At 43.4% G+C, this 15,880-nt stretch overlaps 1 protein-coding gene across 3 annotated transcripts in view; it reads left to right on the top strand.

Annotated features, from left to right (window-relative positions):
• Positions 1-15,880, top strand: part of NCKIPSD (NCK interacting protein with SH3 domain) — a 117,501-nt gene that overhangs the window by 42,925 nt on the left and 58,696 nt on the right. For all 3 annotated transcript variants that reach the window (XM_077325432.1, XM_077325434.1, XM_077325435.1), the window contains exons 2-4: positions 5,371-5,483; positions 6,805-7,000; positions 15,550-15,637. In XM_077325432.1, the coding sequence (XP_077181547.1) occupies positions 5,371-5,483; positions 6,805-7,000; positions 15,550-15,637 (397 nt within the window). The remainder of the gene's footprint in view (positions 1-5,370; positions 5,484-6,804; positions 7,001-15,549; positions 15,638-15,880) is intronic.

Genomic DNA, 15,880 nt, shown 5'->3' with positions numbered 1-15,880 from the left:
AAGAATAACGATTGTCCTTGATCGTTATGTTCTGGCCCCGCCATATGACATCGCCAGCATCCAACGTCTGGGCAGTAACTGGCTGGCTACCTCCTCCAATTTACATCCTCGCATGAAGTGGATTCCCCAATCTATTTAGCACTAGCTAAGGGAGAGCAACCGGCAGAGGGAAAGTTATGGAGGCTTAAGCACTCTAAAGGCGCCTGCCTCGTCCCGCCCTTGTACCCACCTACCTCTCCCTTATTACTGGAGACAGGGATGTCTTTTTTAAAAGATCTAACATTCTGGAGCAATGAATAGGCGGACAAGCATACAGGTGATGCCAGAAATAACCCCTCCCCCCACAGTTGTAACATAAAGCATGCCTCTCTATAGTCCCCCCCCAAAAAAATCAGGAATGAGATTAATTTTCAAAAGTTATATGCATAGGTGTTTAAACAGAGAAATATGAATTTTTAAAAAATTTAGCGGGCACCAGGAGACATGGAGAAAGAGGTTTGGCTGCCTGGATTGATTGACAGGCGGAAGAGAGTTGCATGTATAGCGTGTTGCTCTCTTCTGCCATTTCCTGAAGCACTTGTGGAGGGTGAGAAGTGTGAAAAGGTGGCAGATGAAAGCAAGACAGCAAAAAGGTGAGGAGGGGTTGGGAGGTGCAATAATATTTAGTGCCATGCCATTCAGCTGGCATAACAATATTTTTTCTGATGTGCAGAAATGCCCAGTTTTCTGAAGAGCTGCAAGTTGGGTTTCATACTATTTGAGGCGTTGGGGTGAATGTTAGTCAACTATTCTGCTATATTAGCGGTCCCCAACCTTCTTGTAGTCGGGGACCGCCTCCAAGGGTGGGAGAGAGCCGGCGGCCTGGCCGCAGCAGCTGCACGTAAACGCGCACACGCAGTTGCCACACATGCACGTTTCCGCCACTAGGTGGCGCTAACGTGCATGTGCAGAACAGCCGCACGTGTGCGTTTTCGCCAGCAGGGGACGCAAACACGCATGCGCGGCGGCTCCGCGTGTGCACGTTTGCGTTGTTGGCGTGCCAGTGGCCGTGCCTGCCTCTTCCCCCCCTCTCACTGCAGGGGGGGGGAAGGCAGGCGCGGCCGCTGGCGGCCTGGTACCATGGCCTTCGCGGCCCGGTACCAGGCCGCGGCCCGCTGGTTGAACACCCCTGTGCTATATGATATATGTATGGAAAGTCTGAATAGCTAGTTCTGTGTTCCACTGTATGGAATTGTTGACTGGAGTGGATGGTAGAGATCATATCACTCCAGTCTTGTTCCATCTACTCTGACTTCCAGGCTGGAATTGACATTTGAAGCCTGATATAGCCCGGAACCAACATTCTTTAAGGACTGCCTTCTCACATACGAATCTACCCATTCACTCCAGTCATTCTCAGAGGCCCTGCTGTGATTGCTCTTACCATATAAACCTAGACAGGTGATGGCTGAATAATGGGATTTCTTAATTGTGGCACCAAAACTTAGGAACTCCTTCCCCAGGAGATTCATTTGTCTCCTTCTCTTTCCTCAGCAGGGGAAAACTTTTTGGCTTGGCAATATTCTCAGTGACCATTATTAGCCATCTTCCCTAGTTTTGGTATTGGTTGTTTGTATTTTATTGTATTCCTTTATTTTTAAATGCTGTTTTTAATTGTTCAAATTGTTCAAAATGTATGCTGCCTTGGGAACCCTGATTGGCTGGAAAGGCAGCATTAAAATGTTGTAAATAAATTAGATCCTTGGCTTCAGCACTGGTAATGTTATTATTGCTTTGGAAGCTGACCCAACTTATCAAGATAGTTGCTACTGTGGGGAGTCTATCACAAACTCCAGAGCCATATCCATGCCTAGCTAATGCCAGAAATGGCTATACTGTGATAGGAGTAGGTGTCTTTCAGCAGCAAGTGAGGCAGAGTTTACCTCTCTTCAGGTTGTACTTTGTGCCCATTTAGTTTCTGTGAGAGATAGGTTTGGGTTGCCCACCTTCAATCCAGCTAGTTGGCGCAGTTGGCTACTCTTCAGTCCGGACTGAAAGCTGCCTTTTGGCTAGCTGCCTGTTATAGTAGTTATGCGTGTTGCTTTGTATTCAGGCATAATGAAATGAACAGTAATTTTGAATTGCAAAATTCCTCCACGTTCATGTATTTTCTTTTTTCATTTTTACAGCTCCTTTTTCTTTGCCTTCCAACTTGAACTTTTAGTTGGCATTAACAATATGTAAAATCTAAGAAATGTTTGTCATACACACCCCACCTCCACAACATCGCCAGGTGGGCCTGCTTCAGGAGAGTGGCTGGTGTGGGCAAGGGACACACAAAACAAAAGGCTGAAGTGAACATCAAGGTATTGCTGTTATTACCAGCCCCAGAGACAAGGGACTGAGCTTCTAGCCCTTCCCCAGTGTAAACAAGAAACTAACATTGTAAAGTTGCATACTGAAAAGGCTAGTCCCAAAACAAATTACCGTAGATAATTTGTATCCGCACATAAACTGACCCGCATATAAGCTGAGACACCTAATTTTACCACAAAATATGGGCAAACTTATTGACTTGCATATAACCTGAGGGTGAGAAATGCTCCATCATCACAGGCTCTTCCATCCAGCCTCTCCCAACAAATACAAAAAAGTCAAGAGGATGAATAGCTGCTGGTTTTTGTGCCCTAAGTTTCAGTGACCAAAGGAGTCTCAAAGCGGCTTACAATTGCCTTCCCTTCCTCTCTTGATGCCAGATACCCTGAGAGAGCTCTGGAAGAACTGCTCTGTGAGAACAGCTCTGGCAGGAGAACCAAACAGTGCCCCCCAGGCCAGCAAACCAGAGCAGAACAACAGTACCCGAAGTTGGCAACCTACTACAATAAGTGCAACAGCTACCAAACTGGGAGAATGGACAACTCTAACTACAACTGCAGTGCCCCCCCAGAACAGAACACTGAAATAAAGAACTGTAAAACTGAAAACTGAAAGACTGTAAAAATCAACTTTTAAAAGAAACACAAGTCAGAGCAAGCTCTGCTTGCAGTACACATTTGCAAAATGCAATCCAATGATTGGCTGCCTGGAGAAAGCTTTTATTTCAATCACCATATATACCCCTGTATAAACTGAGGAGGGCTTTTTCAGTGTGAAAAAAGTGCTGAAAATCTAGGCTTATACACGAGTATATAGGATACTTCAGCAGCTGTAGCCAACATGAGCCAAAGTGCAGGATTCATATTGATGCCTCCTGAATTTAAGAACATGGCAAATATAATTAAAGTGATTTATTAAAATAATGTACAGGATTTTGCAACAAAGAATAGTACAAATAAAATACCAACACTAATATCTAACTTAGACACTGACAAGCAATGGCTAACTAATTCAGAGATTACTTAGCAAGGCGAATTTCCACGATAATTTCAAGGTCCAAAAACAACAGGTGTCTGGCCATCATGGCTCACCCCAGTCAAAAGCATCCCAAGGCCTGTTGTAATCCAAGCAAAGGGCAAAAGTCAAATGACAGATCTTTCCTTTGTGTTGCAGCATGCTCTGATGACCAATCAGATGAGATTGCCAGTTAATATCTGGTGTTCTGCAGTTACATCAGATATCCAGTTGAACAATCTTCCACAAATCCTTATGTTAACAAGATGATGGCATGTGTAGGTCCACTTAGGGCTGCCTTGAAACATTTAGGGTTGATAAGACATCCTATACCACTGAATGCGTCCATCGTCTCTCCCTCTGAGTCACTGTTTTAGTTTTAGGTTGAACAAAAGAAAACAAAGAGGCCTGCTCTCTTGACAGTGTTATGCTATCAGTCAGTCAAATAGAATAAACTCAAAAGAAGAGCACTGCTGGATCAGGCCAATCATATGTGTAGTTTAGCTTTCTCTTTCCCACAGTGACCAATATCATTCCTCAGAAAGGGCATGGAGATCATTGCCTCACCTTTTGCCCCCCTGCAGCTAGGGTTCAGCTGTATACTACTGACTGGACATTGAAGTGCTATTTGGACATAAAGGGTAGTAGCCTGTAGAACTACCCCCCCCCATATTTGTTTAATCCCCTTTTACAGCTCTCTGTCCATAGAACACCGTGGTCATACCAATAGTCCTTTAAGGCAGTGGTCCCCAACCTTTTTATCACCGGGGACAATGCTTGACAATTTTACTGAGGCCCGGGGGGGGGGATAGTCTTTTGCTGAGGGACGTCACCGCCTGAGCCCCTGCTTCACTTGCTTCCTGCCGGCGCCCCTGACTTCCCGCCGCCTGCTGGGGGGTGCTGCCAGCAGCAGCTGTGCAGTGCCATGCCGAGGGGGAGCCCCAGCCAAAGGTGAGCCCGCGGCAGAGTGGCAGGGCAGCCGCCGAGGCAGCAGCCGGGGAGGAGGATGAGGAGGAGCCGCGGCCTGTTACCAACTGACCTACGGACCAGTACCGGTCTCTGAACCAGGGGTTGGGGACCACTGCTTTAAGGGTCGATGTATATCCCGATTGGAAGACTGGAGGGACTTCTGTGATGACAAGTCTGTATTGTTAGTAACAGAAGCTAGAAACTGCTGGTGTTAAATTTGTCTCAGTGTAAACATATTACATTTCTGATGGAAATACATTTCAGTAAATTTGATACCTTGACTAAAATGTTTGATATCTGTATATGCTTACTGGGAGGGCAATTGATATAGTAAAGGTAGAGGCCTGGAATTTGGGTGACCCATGTGCAGCAAAATATAAGCATGATAAAAGAGGAAAGTCCCCGAAGGAACAAGCAACTGTATGAATTTTGGGTGTCTAGTAACCTGAACTTGTGTACATACGATTCTGGTATCTAAAGAAGTGGACAGAAAATGTAGTCATTAAGCGATTTCAGAAGCAAAGGCAACAAAAGGAGGTAAACTTGTCAGAACTTGCAGGGAATGTAGAAAAGTTGCTGTAGCCATCTGAATGTGAAATTGATCTGAAGAGCTGCTTTGTGCCTCTGAAATTTTGCCATTGATCTCTGCGTAATGAATTGCTGGGACTCCAGGGCCCCAGGATAGGTGACGGGAGCTGTGATGTATCCACAGCTGCTTCCAAACAAACGTTTTTCAATTCCACCTATAAATCTTGAACAGACAGAATCCATTTTGTATATTGCTTTAAAAAAGGAGGAAGAAAATATTGTATTCCTTAAAAAAACCTGAAACTTTATCAAATAACTACAAGAAATAGAATGGGGAAATTGATTTCTATTGTAAATGTGTGCTGTGGTTATGAGAATAATAAACAATGTGAGAGTTTCAGGGGGTACGATGGCTGTGGTTGTCAGCCTCACATCGTCATTTTAAACTTTGATGGGGAGGTGAGAGTGACGGGGTTTTAACGTGTGGCATGTTTTATTCCTCAGGTGCTGGAACAAGATGTGGTTCTGCAGTCTATTGACAGAGCTATTGAGGCTATTCATAATGCAGCAATGAAGAATGGGGGGAAATACAACTTGGAGCAGAGGGATGTCCTCCAGTAAGTTGAGCTAGCTGGAAGAAAGAATGCTCAAGACCAGGAGTGGGTAAACTGTGGCCCTCCAGATGTCCATGGACTACAGTTCCCATGAGCCCCTGCCAGCATTTGCTGGCAAGGGCTCATGGGAATTGTAGTCCATGGACATCTGGAGGGCCACAGTTTGCCCACCCCTGCTCAAGACAGTTTGAGAACAATAGTTGTAATGAAGACATTATCTGAATACAAATGAGTTTTAAAACATGCAGTTGCTGGTCAGGGGCTAAACTGATATAACAGATCTGGAATTCTGCCTACTCTTTTCCTTAGAGCCAGTTTGGTGTAGTGGTTAGGAGTGCGGACTTCTAATCTGGCATGCCAGGTTCGATTCTGTACTCCCCCACATGCAACCAGCTGGGTGACCTTGGGCTCGCCATGGCACTGATAAAACTGTTCTGACCGGGCAGTGATATCAGGGCTCTCTCAGCCTCACCCACCCCACAGGGATGTTGTGGAGAGAGGAATGGGAAGGCGACTGTGAGCCTCCTTCGGGTAGGGAAAAGCAGCATATAAGAACCAAGTCTTCTTCTTCTTCTTCTGCTTTTGCTGTTGATGCCTAATACAGTATATGATACAATATTGTGGTACCATGCATTTTCTTTCTCTTGCTTCATGCAATGGGCTTGAAGGAATGTAGCATAGTAAAGTTGAATCTTGCATTATTTGTAGTAAACATTGGACTCAAGAGCTTAAAAATATATGGAGCAACATCAACTTCAGGTCCTTTATAATGTTTCCTTTGACTTTTAAAGATCCCCTGTGCCTGTAAGATTGAAGGAATCAATCAGGGAGCTATACAGTTCTTGAGAACTCCTTAGATAGCACTTGTAAATCTTGCAAAAATTTCACAAGCTAAATTTGGAAATGGTAGGAGTATGCAGGGACGGGATATTATGCTTTTATCACTGCCAGCAGAAATACTCAGCTTCCCTAGTTTTTAAATGATACAGAATACAGTTTGGGTCTGAGGTTCCCACTCTGCATAACACTCATGTGTAAGTTGTAGATTCTCCATTCCTGCTCATGAGGTGCTTAGTTCAGATCAGGACCACATCATATGGGGAGAATTGTCTCCAGCCTTCCCTGATCTGGGCTTAATAGGAGCTTTTCACTTTTAGTTGTACTAAAATTGTAAGCCATTAAATTATATTTATCTTTATGCAATAGAGGTACCTTCATTCCTTCATTAATAGAGCCTCATTAGCTGTGCAGTGGTCAGTTGGTGTGTGATTGCAATTTTGAGATACCCTTAAGCCTTGTTGTTCAATATGACTTTTATTGCTAGGAAGTTGATACATCATCGTAAGGAAACTGTTTCCCGCAAAAGTCATTCGCCATCCACTCAAGGGATGACTCCATCCTCCAGTGATCATCATCTTGATCTAGCTAGGCAACCCAACGGTTTCTGCCGGACAGGATATGAGCGACACCACAGTTTGCCGAACACAGAGACCCAAGATGAAGAAGGCAACCTTTACCAGGTAATATCTTGAGCATATTTAATCCTTGTCATTCAGGGTCTCATCTCTTCTGCATATGCTTGTCATTCTGAAGTCTCGTCTTAAGAAATGAGATCCAGATGTTTGCATGTCATGGATCTTATAGACAATGTTCAGGTGCCTGGGTGTGATCCTGTACTCCTCATTATCGATGGAGGTCCAAGTCACAGATGCTACCATCTAACCTGGCCACTGTGATCCATGCATCTATCACCTCTAGATTAGATTATTGCAACTTGCTCTACGCAGGGCTATTCTTGGATCAGATCCAGAAACTTCCAACTGGCCAAGGACATAGCTGCCTGGGTCCTTATAGGAACACGGTGGAGAGAGAGCACATTTGAGAGCTCTCCCAACTGCACTGGCTCCAGATTGAGGACCCAATCAGGTTCAGCGTGCCGATACATTCAATGCCCTAAACAGTCTGGGACATGAGTAGTTGGGGGACCACTTTCCACCTTATGCTCCACAGAGAAATCTGTGATCCAAGTGCATAAGTTAAAGTGGAAGCGGGGGGTGGGAGGAGGGGGGAGTTGCCTTGTTTAAGTGTAAACTGGTTTTTAATGTATTAAAATTGTACTGTTTTAACCCTTGTTTGTATTTACTGCTGTGAGCTGCCCTGAGCTCCCGGGGAAGGGCAGCATAGAAATTCAGAAATGAATAAATAAAATAAATACATAGGTTTGTATCTTAAATTGTTGAGAAACTTTGTATGCTCCCAGACACAATGGATTCTTTGAGGCATAGAAGGGAGAAATGTTACCTGCTGTCTCCCTGCTCTAAGAACAAAGAAGATGAGAGTAAAGCAATTTAAATTGAATGTCAGAGGTAAACCACTTTCAATGTAGAAAATAAAATAGTACACAAGATTAACCATTTCTCTGATCAGTTATGGCAGTGCCTGTGTTAACAGTTGTCTTACAGTAGGCAGCTATCGATATATAGCAGGTAGTCGAAGTACACCTAGCTGTAGTGTTTCATTTACAAATCCCCTTCCAGAAGAAAGCCTGGTGCACTGTACTTATGAGAAATAATAGGAAATGCTAGAATCCCATGACAATACTTTTAAAGAATATGGTTCCTCAGTACAGTTATAAGGGAAACTGAATTTGTAAAAGTACTGATTTTTTGCCTCTTCTCCTGTCTTAGCTAAATATGCAAAAAAATCACGGTGATTTATGGCTACTATATTTTATAGTTAACAAAATACATGGTCCTTACATAGTACATAGATGACAGGAAAATATCACAACTAATAATGTGATCCAGTATCACACATTTAGAAAAGTCCTATCCTTGTGATATTGTAGAATGGCTCATGTAATGTTGTTGTTGTTAGGTGTGAAGTCGTGTCCGACCCATCGCGACCCCATGGACAATGATCCTCCAGGCCTTCCTGTCCTCTACCATTCCCTGGAGTCCATTTAAGTTTGCACCTACTGCTTCAGTGACTCCATCCAGCCACCTCATTCTCTTGTTGTCCTCTTCTTCTTTTGCCCTCAATCGCTCCCAGCATTAGGCTCTTCTCCAGGGAGTCCTTCCTTCTCATGAGGTGGCCAAAGTATTTGAGTTTCATCTTCAGGATCTGGCCTTCTAAGGAGCAGACAGGGCTGATCTCCTCTAGGACTGACCGGTTTGTTTGCCTTGCAGTCCAAGGGACTCGCAAGATCTTCTCCAGCACCAGAGTTCAAAAGCCTCAATTCTTTGACGCTTGGCCTTCCTTATTGTCTAACTTTCACAGCTATACATTGCAACTGGGAAGACCATAGCCTTGACTAGACGCACTTCTGTTGGCAGGGTGATGTCTCTGCTTTTTAGGATGCTGTCTAGATTTGCCATAGCTTTCCTCCCCAGGAGCAAGCGTCTTTTAATTTCTTTGCTGCAATCCCCATCTGCAGTGATCTTGGAGCCCAGGAAAATAAAATCTGTCACTATCTCCATTTCTTCCCCATCTATTTGCCAGGAATTGAGAAGGCCAGATGCCATGATCTTCGTTTTCTTGACGTTTTCTTTTCTGCTTTAATACTAGCCAGAAAAATGCTCACTAAACATACTGGCTATCCATCATAAGAAAAATTATCCCCCATAATTCCATGCAGCTGAATGCTAAACTACCACATCCTTAAAGGTACAGATCGCAATTATAACCTTCATCAAGGTAATGATCGTGCAAATAGAATGTACCTCAAATATTCAATACATTTCAAGGGATAGTTTTTCTTAAGAAGGGTACATTGCCAGTATGTTTACCAAAACTTTTTAAGAAAAACTATTTAAGAAGCTATTAAGAAAAACAGAATTTGCCCTATGTGTTTTTCTTGTTAATGATAAATTGTGGAAGGAAGTTCAGGAAACATGATCACTAGAGAGCATTTTGTCTGCACTGAACATATTTCAAGGCTTCTGTGGTGCCTAAGTGCCTATCTGCATTGATAAATGAAGTTCTGAATAAGTAAGTCAGCAGAATTGTTAGCTCTGCAAGATACGGATAGAAAGGAAATATCTTCCTCCAGAAAGGGCATGGGTGTTACCTCCCCATATGGCCTCCAGGGACTGGGTCTGCTGCCCAATGTCCATCACCATTTATTTATTTTTCTATTTATACTCCTCCCCTCCCAGCATTGCTGGCTTCTGGCAGCTTCCAACATTAATTTATAAATAGTTAAATATAATGTTAAAACGTTAAAATCATACACCAAAAACCATCCACAGCAGGGGTAGTCAAACTGCGGCCCTCCAGATGTCCATGTACTACAATTCCCATGAGCTACTGTCAGAAACTGCTGGCAGTGGCTCATGGGAATTGTAGTCCATAGACATCTGGAGGGCCGCAGTTTGACTACCCCTGATCCACAGGGTCAGACCTACCTGTTGGCTGACAGCCAGTCCCCATGCCACACAGCCCATTGTCTGGCCACTTATGGCTCCTCTATAGGTCCTGGGGCTGTACTGCCTCCCACTTTCAGCCCCAGACCTGTGTCCATCTCTTTACGTCTCAGTCTGACCTGCAGATCAGTGGAAGGATGTGGGGTAGGGTGGAGTGGGCGGGCTTCAGATGTGCTTGAGAGGACCTTCTTCTATCACCAAATTTGGTGGAATTTCAAGGACCTTACCCTAAGACTGGAGTGATATAAGAACGAGCTCTTACACAGCAGGTAAATCCAGGCATGGCACTGGTTAAGGACATTTTCCTGTGGACACTAGATCTGGACTCCCAAGACCAGGTGTGTCTCTCTTTATTTAGAGCACCTCCTCCCCAAGCCATATCTTTCAATGAGATGTACCTGGCCTCCCTGTTGAAAATAATGCCCACTAACCATCAGGGCAGCACTTCCTCCTCCCTAGCTCCTTCTGCCTCCCTGACAGGATTCTCTATTCCACTATTACTGGAGTGGTAACACCGAAATAAGAAACCAAGTCAAAGGGCAGCCGTAGTACTGGATATTGCCAGTCTGGTGCTTGGCGTATTTGGCTTTAACTGGTCAGCAGTATCCAACTGTACACCTCTAATGTTTTGATGCTCCTGTTTATGATGATATTTTAAAAGCAGCATTTAGTTTTCTTCGAGAAACAAGAATTGCCCTCCACCAATACAAGGGTGTGATGGGTTGTATAGTTTTTATTCTATGAAACCCACTGTGGCAGAGTGGCACTGAGAGAAATTTATTTTTCTGCTGTTTGTCTTACAGGCCCCTCTTTATCTCATTGGCTCTTCTTTGGGGTTTGGCAAGCTACAGCTGATAGCTGACCCGAGTCTTTGCCATTTCACAGGCTGTGGTGGCTGTCCAAAGAATAGTTCTAAGTGGAAAAAATGTGTGAAAGATTCAGTAGCAAAAGAATCCCAAGCCAGGTCCAAAAGTGAGAATGGAACCACATGAGGGGAACCATGCTGTTCTTGGCCCTGTGCTTGTAATGCTAGTGTGAGGGCAGGAGGATTTTGCAAGAGGGGCCATTGGAGGGGAGGGTTGAGCTTCCGGCTCTCTCCTGTCTCTGCATTTGCGTTAACTGCCAAGCATGTGTTTGGGAAACTTGTTAAACTGGCATAATGTATCATTATACCCTGAGATGAGATGGACTCCCAACCTTTGTCACAATACTGAGGAAATACTTCATCATCTTGAGAGCTTGAAAAGTGATGCTGTTAAACATAACCCTTGTTTATGCAAAACTAAATGCCTTTGTCTTATCTATAAGACTTTGTACCCCACTCAAAAATGAATTGGTTGAGCAGCACTCTTTGACGACAGCACAGATTTTAATCGGTAACTAAAGGACAAATAAGAGTCAAATCAAGACACTTTGTGGAAAATTGGTGTGATTTTGAGAAGCCCTGCCCTAAGCTGATTTCAGATGGAATTATTTGGTAGTCTAGGAGGACTGCTAATTAATGATCAAAGTCAGCAGATCCAGCAGTTTTCAGAATCTACAAGCTAGTTCATTGAAAGATTAAGCTGGGCTTAGTCAACTGCACGTGTGGAGGCTTGCAGGTGGAGTGGAAGGGGCACTTTGCCAGTCATTTTGAAAGGCCTCCTTTGTGCCCTTTTTACCAGCTGTGAGCTTTATTTGGGCTGAAGAGCAATCATTTCTGAGTTGACAAGGGAGTACACTGTTGAATCCCGGTAAGAATCTCACCACTTTTGGTAGCATTGGACTTTTCTCAGTAAAGGCTGGATTGCAGAAAGCAGCCCTAGTTTCATTCAACATTTCCTTAGAAATATGTGTGCTGGCTGTAATTATCTGACAATTCTATGCTAGGGGTAAAAGGATGATAGTGGAAGGCAAAGAGAACGTACAAGGAATAGAGGACACAACCTAGACCCATCGTTGTGCCTCTGCATCGCCCCTTCGTCACATCAAGGAATGCGTTGTTGTTGAGGACACAACCTATCCATCATCAAGGCAGTATTGTGTGGTACACAGGACACACTCTTAGAATCCTAAGGATTCCAGTTTACATTGAAAAAAGTGATAATTTGGGGGGAAGTTTCAGATTATAATAGCTACGTGCTGTACTTTTAGCAATTTCTAATTCTTTGTAACTGTAAATTTGATTTGTAAATTTTTGTAACTGTAAATTTGATTGACTTAGAAAACTTAACTTTTTCCTTGAGTAAACAGAAAATCATTGTATTTCACAAATGACATTTCTTTTGCTTTGCTTGTCACCAGTCCATTGCTGTTTATGTCTAGGAATATTTCTATAAAATACCTGGCAATGTCTAGCCATAATACAACTACGTTAATGAAAAGGATGTTGACAGTATTGTTTTATAGCGAATTGCAAATTTACTGCTATAATATGCTAAGTGGCTTCCTCACTATGGGGAAAAGAGAAAGAATTCTGCAAATATATTCATTGGTGCTTAACAACTAGGTTTAACGTAAGATATATCTAAAGATCTGAACATTCGCCTTCATTTAATATCATGCAGATGCTGTAAAGGCAACTTTCTCTCCCAACCACAAAGCAAAAGTCTGCAAATTTAACATTAGCACCATCAAATTTGCATCTTTTACTAGTCCAGATTCTATTGCCTGAGGCCATATTCATGGCTAATGCAACTGAGAGTTTACATTGCCACAATCTGTAAATGGGATGAAATATCTACAAGTGACTGCAGCAGTGATTCTTAAAGGGAGGCGTGCTGCAAATCCTGGGATGTTGGGGGCAAATAGACATTTGGGATTTTAGAGTGCCCTTTCTCTCCCCACTTGTAATAGCTTCTGACAGCTAGTTAAAAAGAACTGTTTTATACTGCTCCCACTGCTGTAAGGAAACAAATCCAAAATCCTAACCCCCCCCCCCCCCCCGGTCCTTAGAGTGGTGCATAACAACTAGGAATCAGACATTCATTATGAAGATGTCTAATGGTCATAAGGCACAAGGCCTCATTGGATATAAGCATGAGATCTGCTTGTCATAGGCACTTATCATAAATGCAGTGTCCTTGGTGGAATACTGTTTTTGACCTAATTATTTTTTACTTGCAGTGGTGGGTAGGTTAGGTCAGTGATTATATATTAAACATTAAGAACCACTGGATTTAAATGTTCAGTTGACTTAATGTCTTTCTACTTTATACCTAAGGGTTCACCTATGGTCAATATTGCATAGAGTTGTTTTTTAACCTAATAGCAGTCCTGGTGAGGATTAGTTGTAGCATGTGGGAAGGAAGAGTTTTTCTTTTCCCCTTGATGTTTCTCCACAGCTCTCTCTTGTGCCCCCCCTATTGTTATTGTTATGCTTTGGGCTGATTCTGCATTGAGCAGGGAGTTGGACTAGATGGCCTGTATGGCACCTTCCAACTCTATGATTCTATGATTTGCCCTGCAAGGGAAGAAATTGCAGGATTTATATAATGTTTCTCTATTCAGTCTTTCTCTCAGCACAGATAAGTTCTCTTTCCCGGCCAATTGATGGTAGCTTTACAGAAGGAAAAAAGCAAACCCTCTGGGAGTTCCTGACCATGGATCTCCTGTGCCACCTGTAGTTTGGGCCTTACGTTTATAAATGAATTGCTCCAGAGTAAAATGTGTTTTTTGTATTCTTGCCATGATTTGCCCTTGGCCTGAATTAAGAAACAAGAAGGTGACCTATAAGGAACTCACAGGGGAGGGCGACACCCGATCTACCCCTCCCCGTTATCCCTTCTTCCTGTCCTCTTGCTCACTGTGTTACCTGAATTGGATATGTCAGGAGGTGTATGCCAAGTTTGGGGAAATGGCTTACGAGAGATCAGGTAACTATAAAAGATCAAAAAGCCTATGTATATCTGATCATTGCACCCTAGGAACTTGAGGCAGACAACAGATATATAAGGATAAAATAAGCAGTCTTTATTTAATAGAAAATAAGTAGACGTAGACAAACATGTAACAAAGCACACTATAAGTCTAGCAGAGGGGGAAATAAAGCATTGAAAGGAAAAGAGTCCAGAGAATTCGGTCAAATGAAGGAAAATTACTGGTTCCTGAAGAGGAGGGGACAGAGACAGCATGGAGTCCAGCAGCTTGTCGGGCTCTCTGGTTGGATCCAAGGTTCCAGAGTTGGCAAAGTGGCTTGCCAGAACAGGGACTTTTATATCCTGTTGGAGGGTAATGTGGGCTGTCTCAGCGTTAAAACAATGGGTAAAATGGGTGCTAATGGCTCAGGAGGTGGGTGCAGGTGGGGCTTGATATCTCTGAAGAAAGGGAACCATAATAGTACAATGGGAAGGTTCCAGGCATCTCATGCTGAAAATGGAGTCTGGCCAGACCTGAATCCTGGCTAACTAGAAAACCTGGAGTCTGGCTTTAGCACAAGCCTAGACTGGTAGTGGATGCCACGAGTCACTGGGCACTGTGTGCCAGTCCAGTGATTAGGGGTTCCATCATACATCACTACTGCTACCACTTGTTCTTTCCCATTACTTGCTTCCTAATCTTCTTTTCCACCTTTACCACTTTTTTAACTTGCTCCCAGTGCCCCTGTCTTTTCTCTCCTGCCTGTTTCCCTTCTGCTGCCATTTTCCCTACCCTCCTGCCACTGCCTGTTCCCTCCCCCATTCCTTCTGCCACTGCTTTCTCCCCTTCTCTGCTGTTCCTTACTTTTTGAAAAAGTAGTTGCATAGGGTTGCTAAGCAACCTTACAATGCAAACTCTGGTCTTGCAAGATCTTGGGGGTATTTTTGAAGTTATGGTGTATATGTAGATGCGCATATAGCTTCTCCATTTCAGGCAATTAATTATTGAATTTTAGTTTTTATTTTTACTTTTGGGATTCCAAGTCCTCTTCCCCTTTGGATTTATGTGAACATTGCTTTGATAGAGATTATAGCAGGTTTTCTTCTCTTAAACTCTGGGTTTTTGTTCACGAATCTAACGTCAGATTTCTGAAGGACTGCCTGGTCTAGCCCATGCCCATCCCCCTCACGTATCATGCTATGCAATCATTATTTCAAGCCTGTTTGTTCATACTTGGAATTGGGTGCATAATAGCTGTAGGGATCTTAAGACTGTAGAACCTTTTCCTGGAAGGCATCTCTGCAGGGAATGAACAGTATTGTAAATGGCCTTGTCTAACCTCAGATTTTCCCTGTCTAAGTAAAAATTGTTCTGAATGCACTAATGTAAAGACAGCCTCCATGCCACTAATCTTTCCCTTTGTGACAATAATTTGTTGCATGGATCATTCAAAATGCATTTAGTATGCACATGGTTTGCTGCCTCTGTGGAGGGGCTAAAAGCAACATAATGCATACATGTTTGACAGGCCTGTGCAAATGCAAGCACAGTGCACTGCTGAACGTAGCAATTAAACATGCTGCTTTTCCTGTCATCAGGAGGGAGAAAAGCGACATATTCAGTGTATCTGCCTTGCTTTTGCAAAATAAAAACTGATGATCATGAAGGTGGCTATCCTCTCGAGGATTCCCTAAAGAATAAGAGCAATATTAGAACAAATTGGTGCCTACATAGAAAATAACTTTTTTTCCCTGACAAATGTATGTCTTGTTTTCTGCCTTTGATAGTTCTAAACTGTTTTCCTCTAGATCCCACCACAGCCACGCCGTTCTGCTCCTGTGACTCCCCCTCCACCAGAGAAACGCAAGAATATCCAGACAGTGGCCTCCATTAAAAGTAAGGAAAAGGGTTTTGCAGGCGTGTGACATGTAAATCGGATGGTATAGTTGAAGTAATGTACTGGTTAAACACCACTTCTGGTTCATTACCCTCTAGTGTAAGAAAGGGGCTATTGGATGCTAATCTTTTACTCTCAGCCTTTGAAGTATGGTGTAACCTCAGAACACAGTATTTCTCTTCGGTCTGCAAGCATGAGTGCCATTAGGGATAAACTCGGGTGAAATCAGAGCCGCCACTCCT

Source organism: Paroedura picta, chromosome 3 (assembly GCF_049243985.1).
Source record: "Paroedura picta isolate Pp20150507F chromosome 3, Ppicta_v3.0, whole genome shotgun sequence".
Taxonomy (NCBI): domain Eukaryota; kingdom Metazoa; phylum Chordata; class Lepidosauria; order Squamata; family Gekkonidae; genus Paroedura; species Paroedura picta.
Note: the sequence above shows the minus strand (reverse complement) of the source record. Positions and strands in the feature narration are given on the sequence as shown.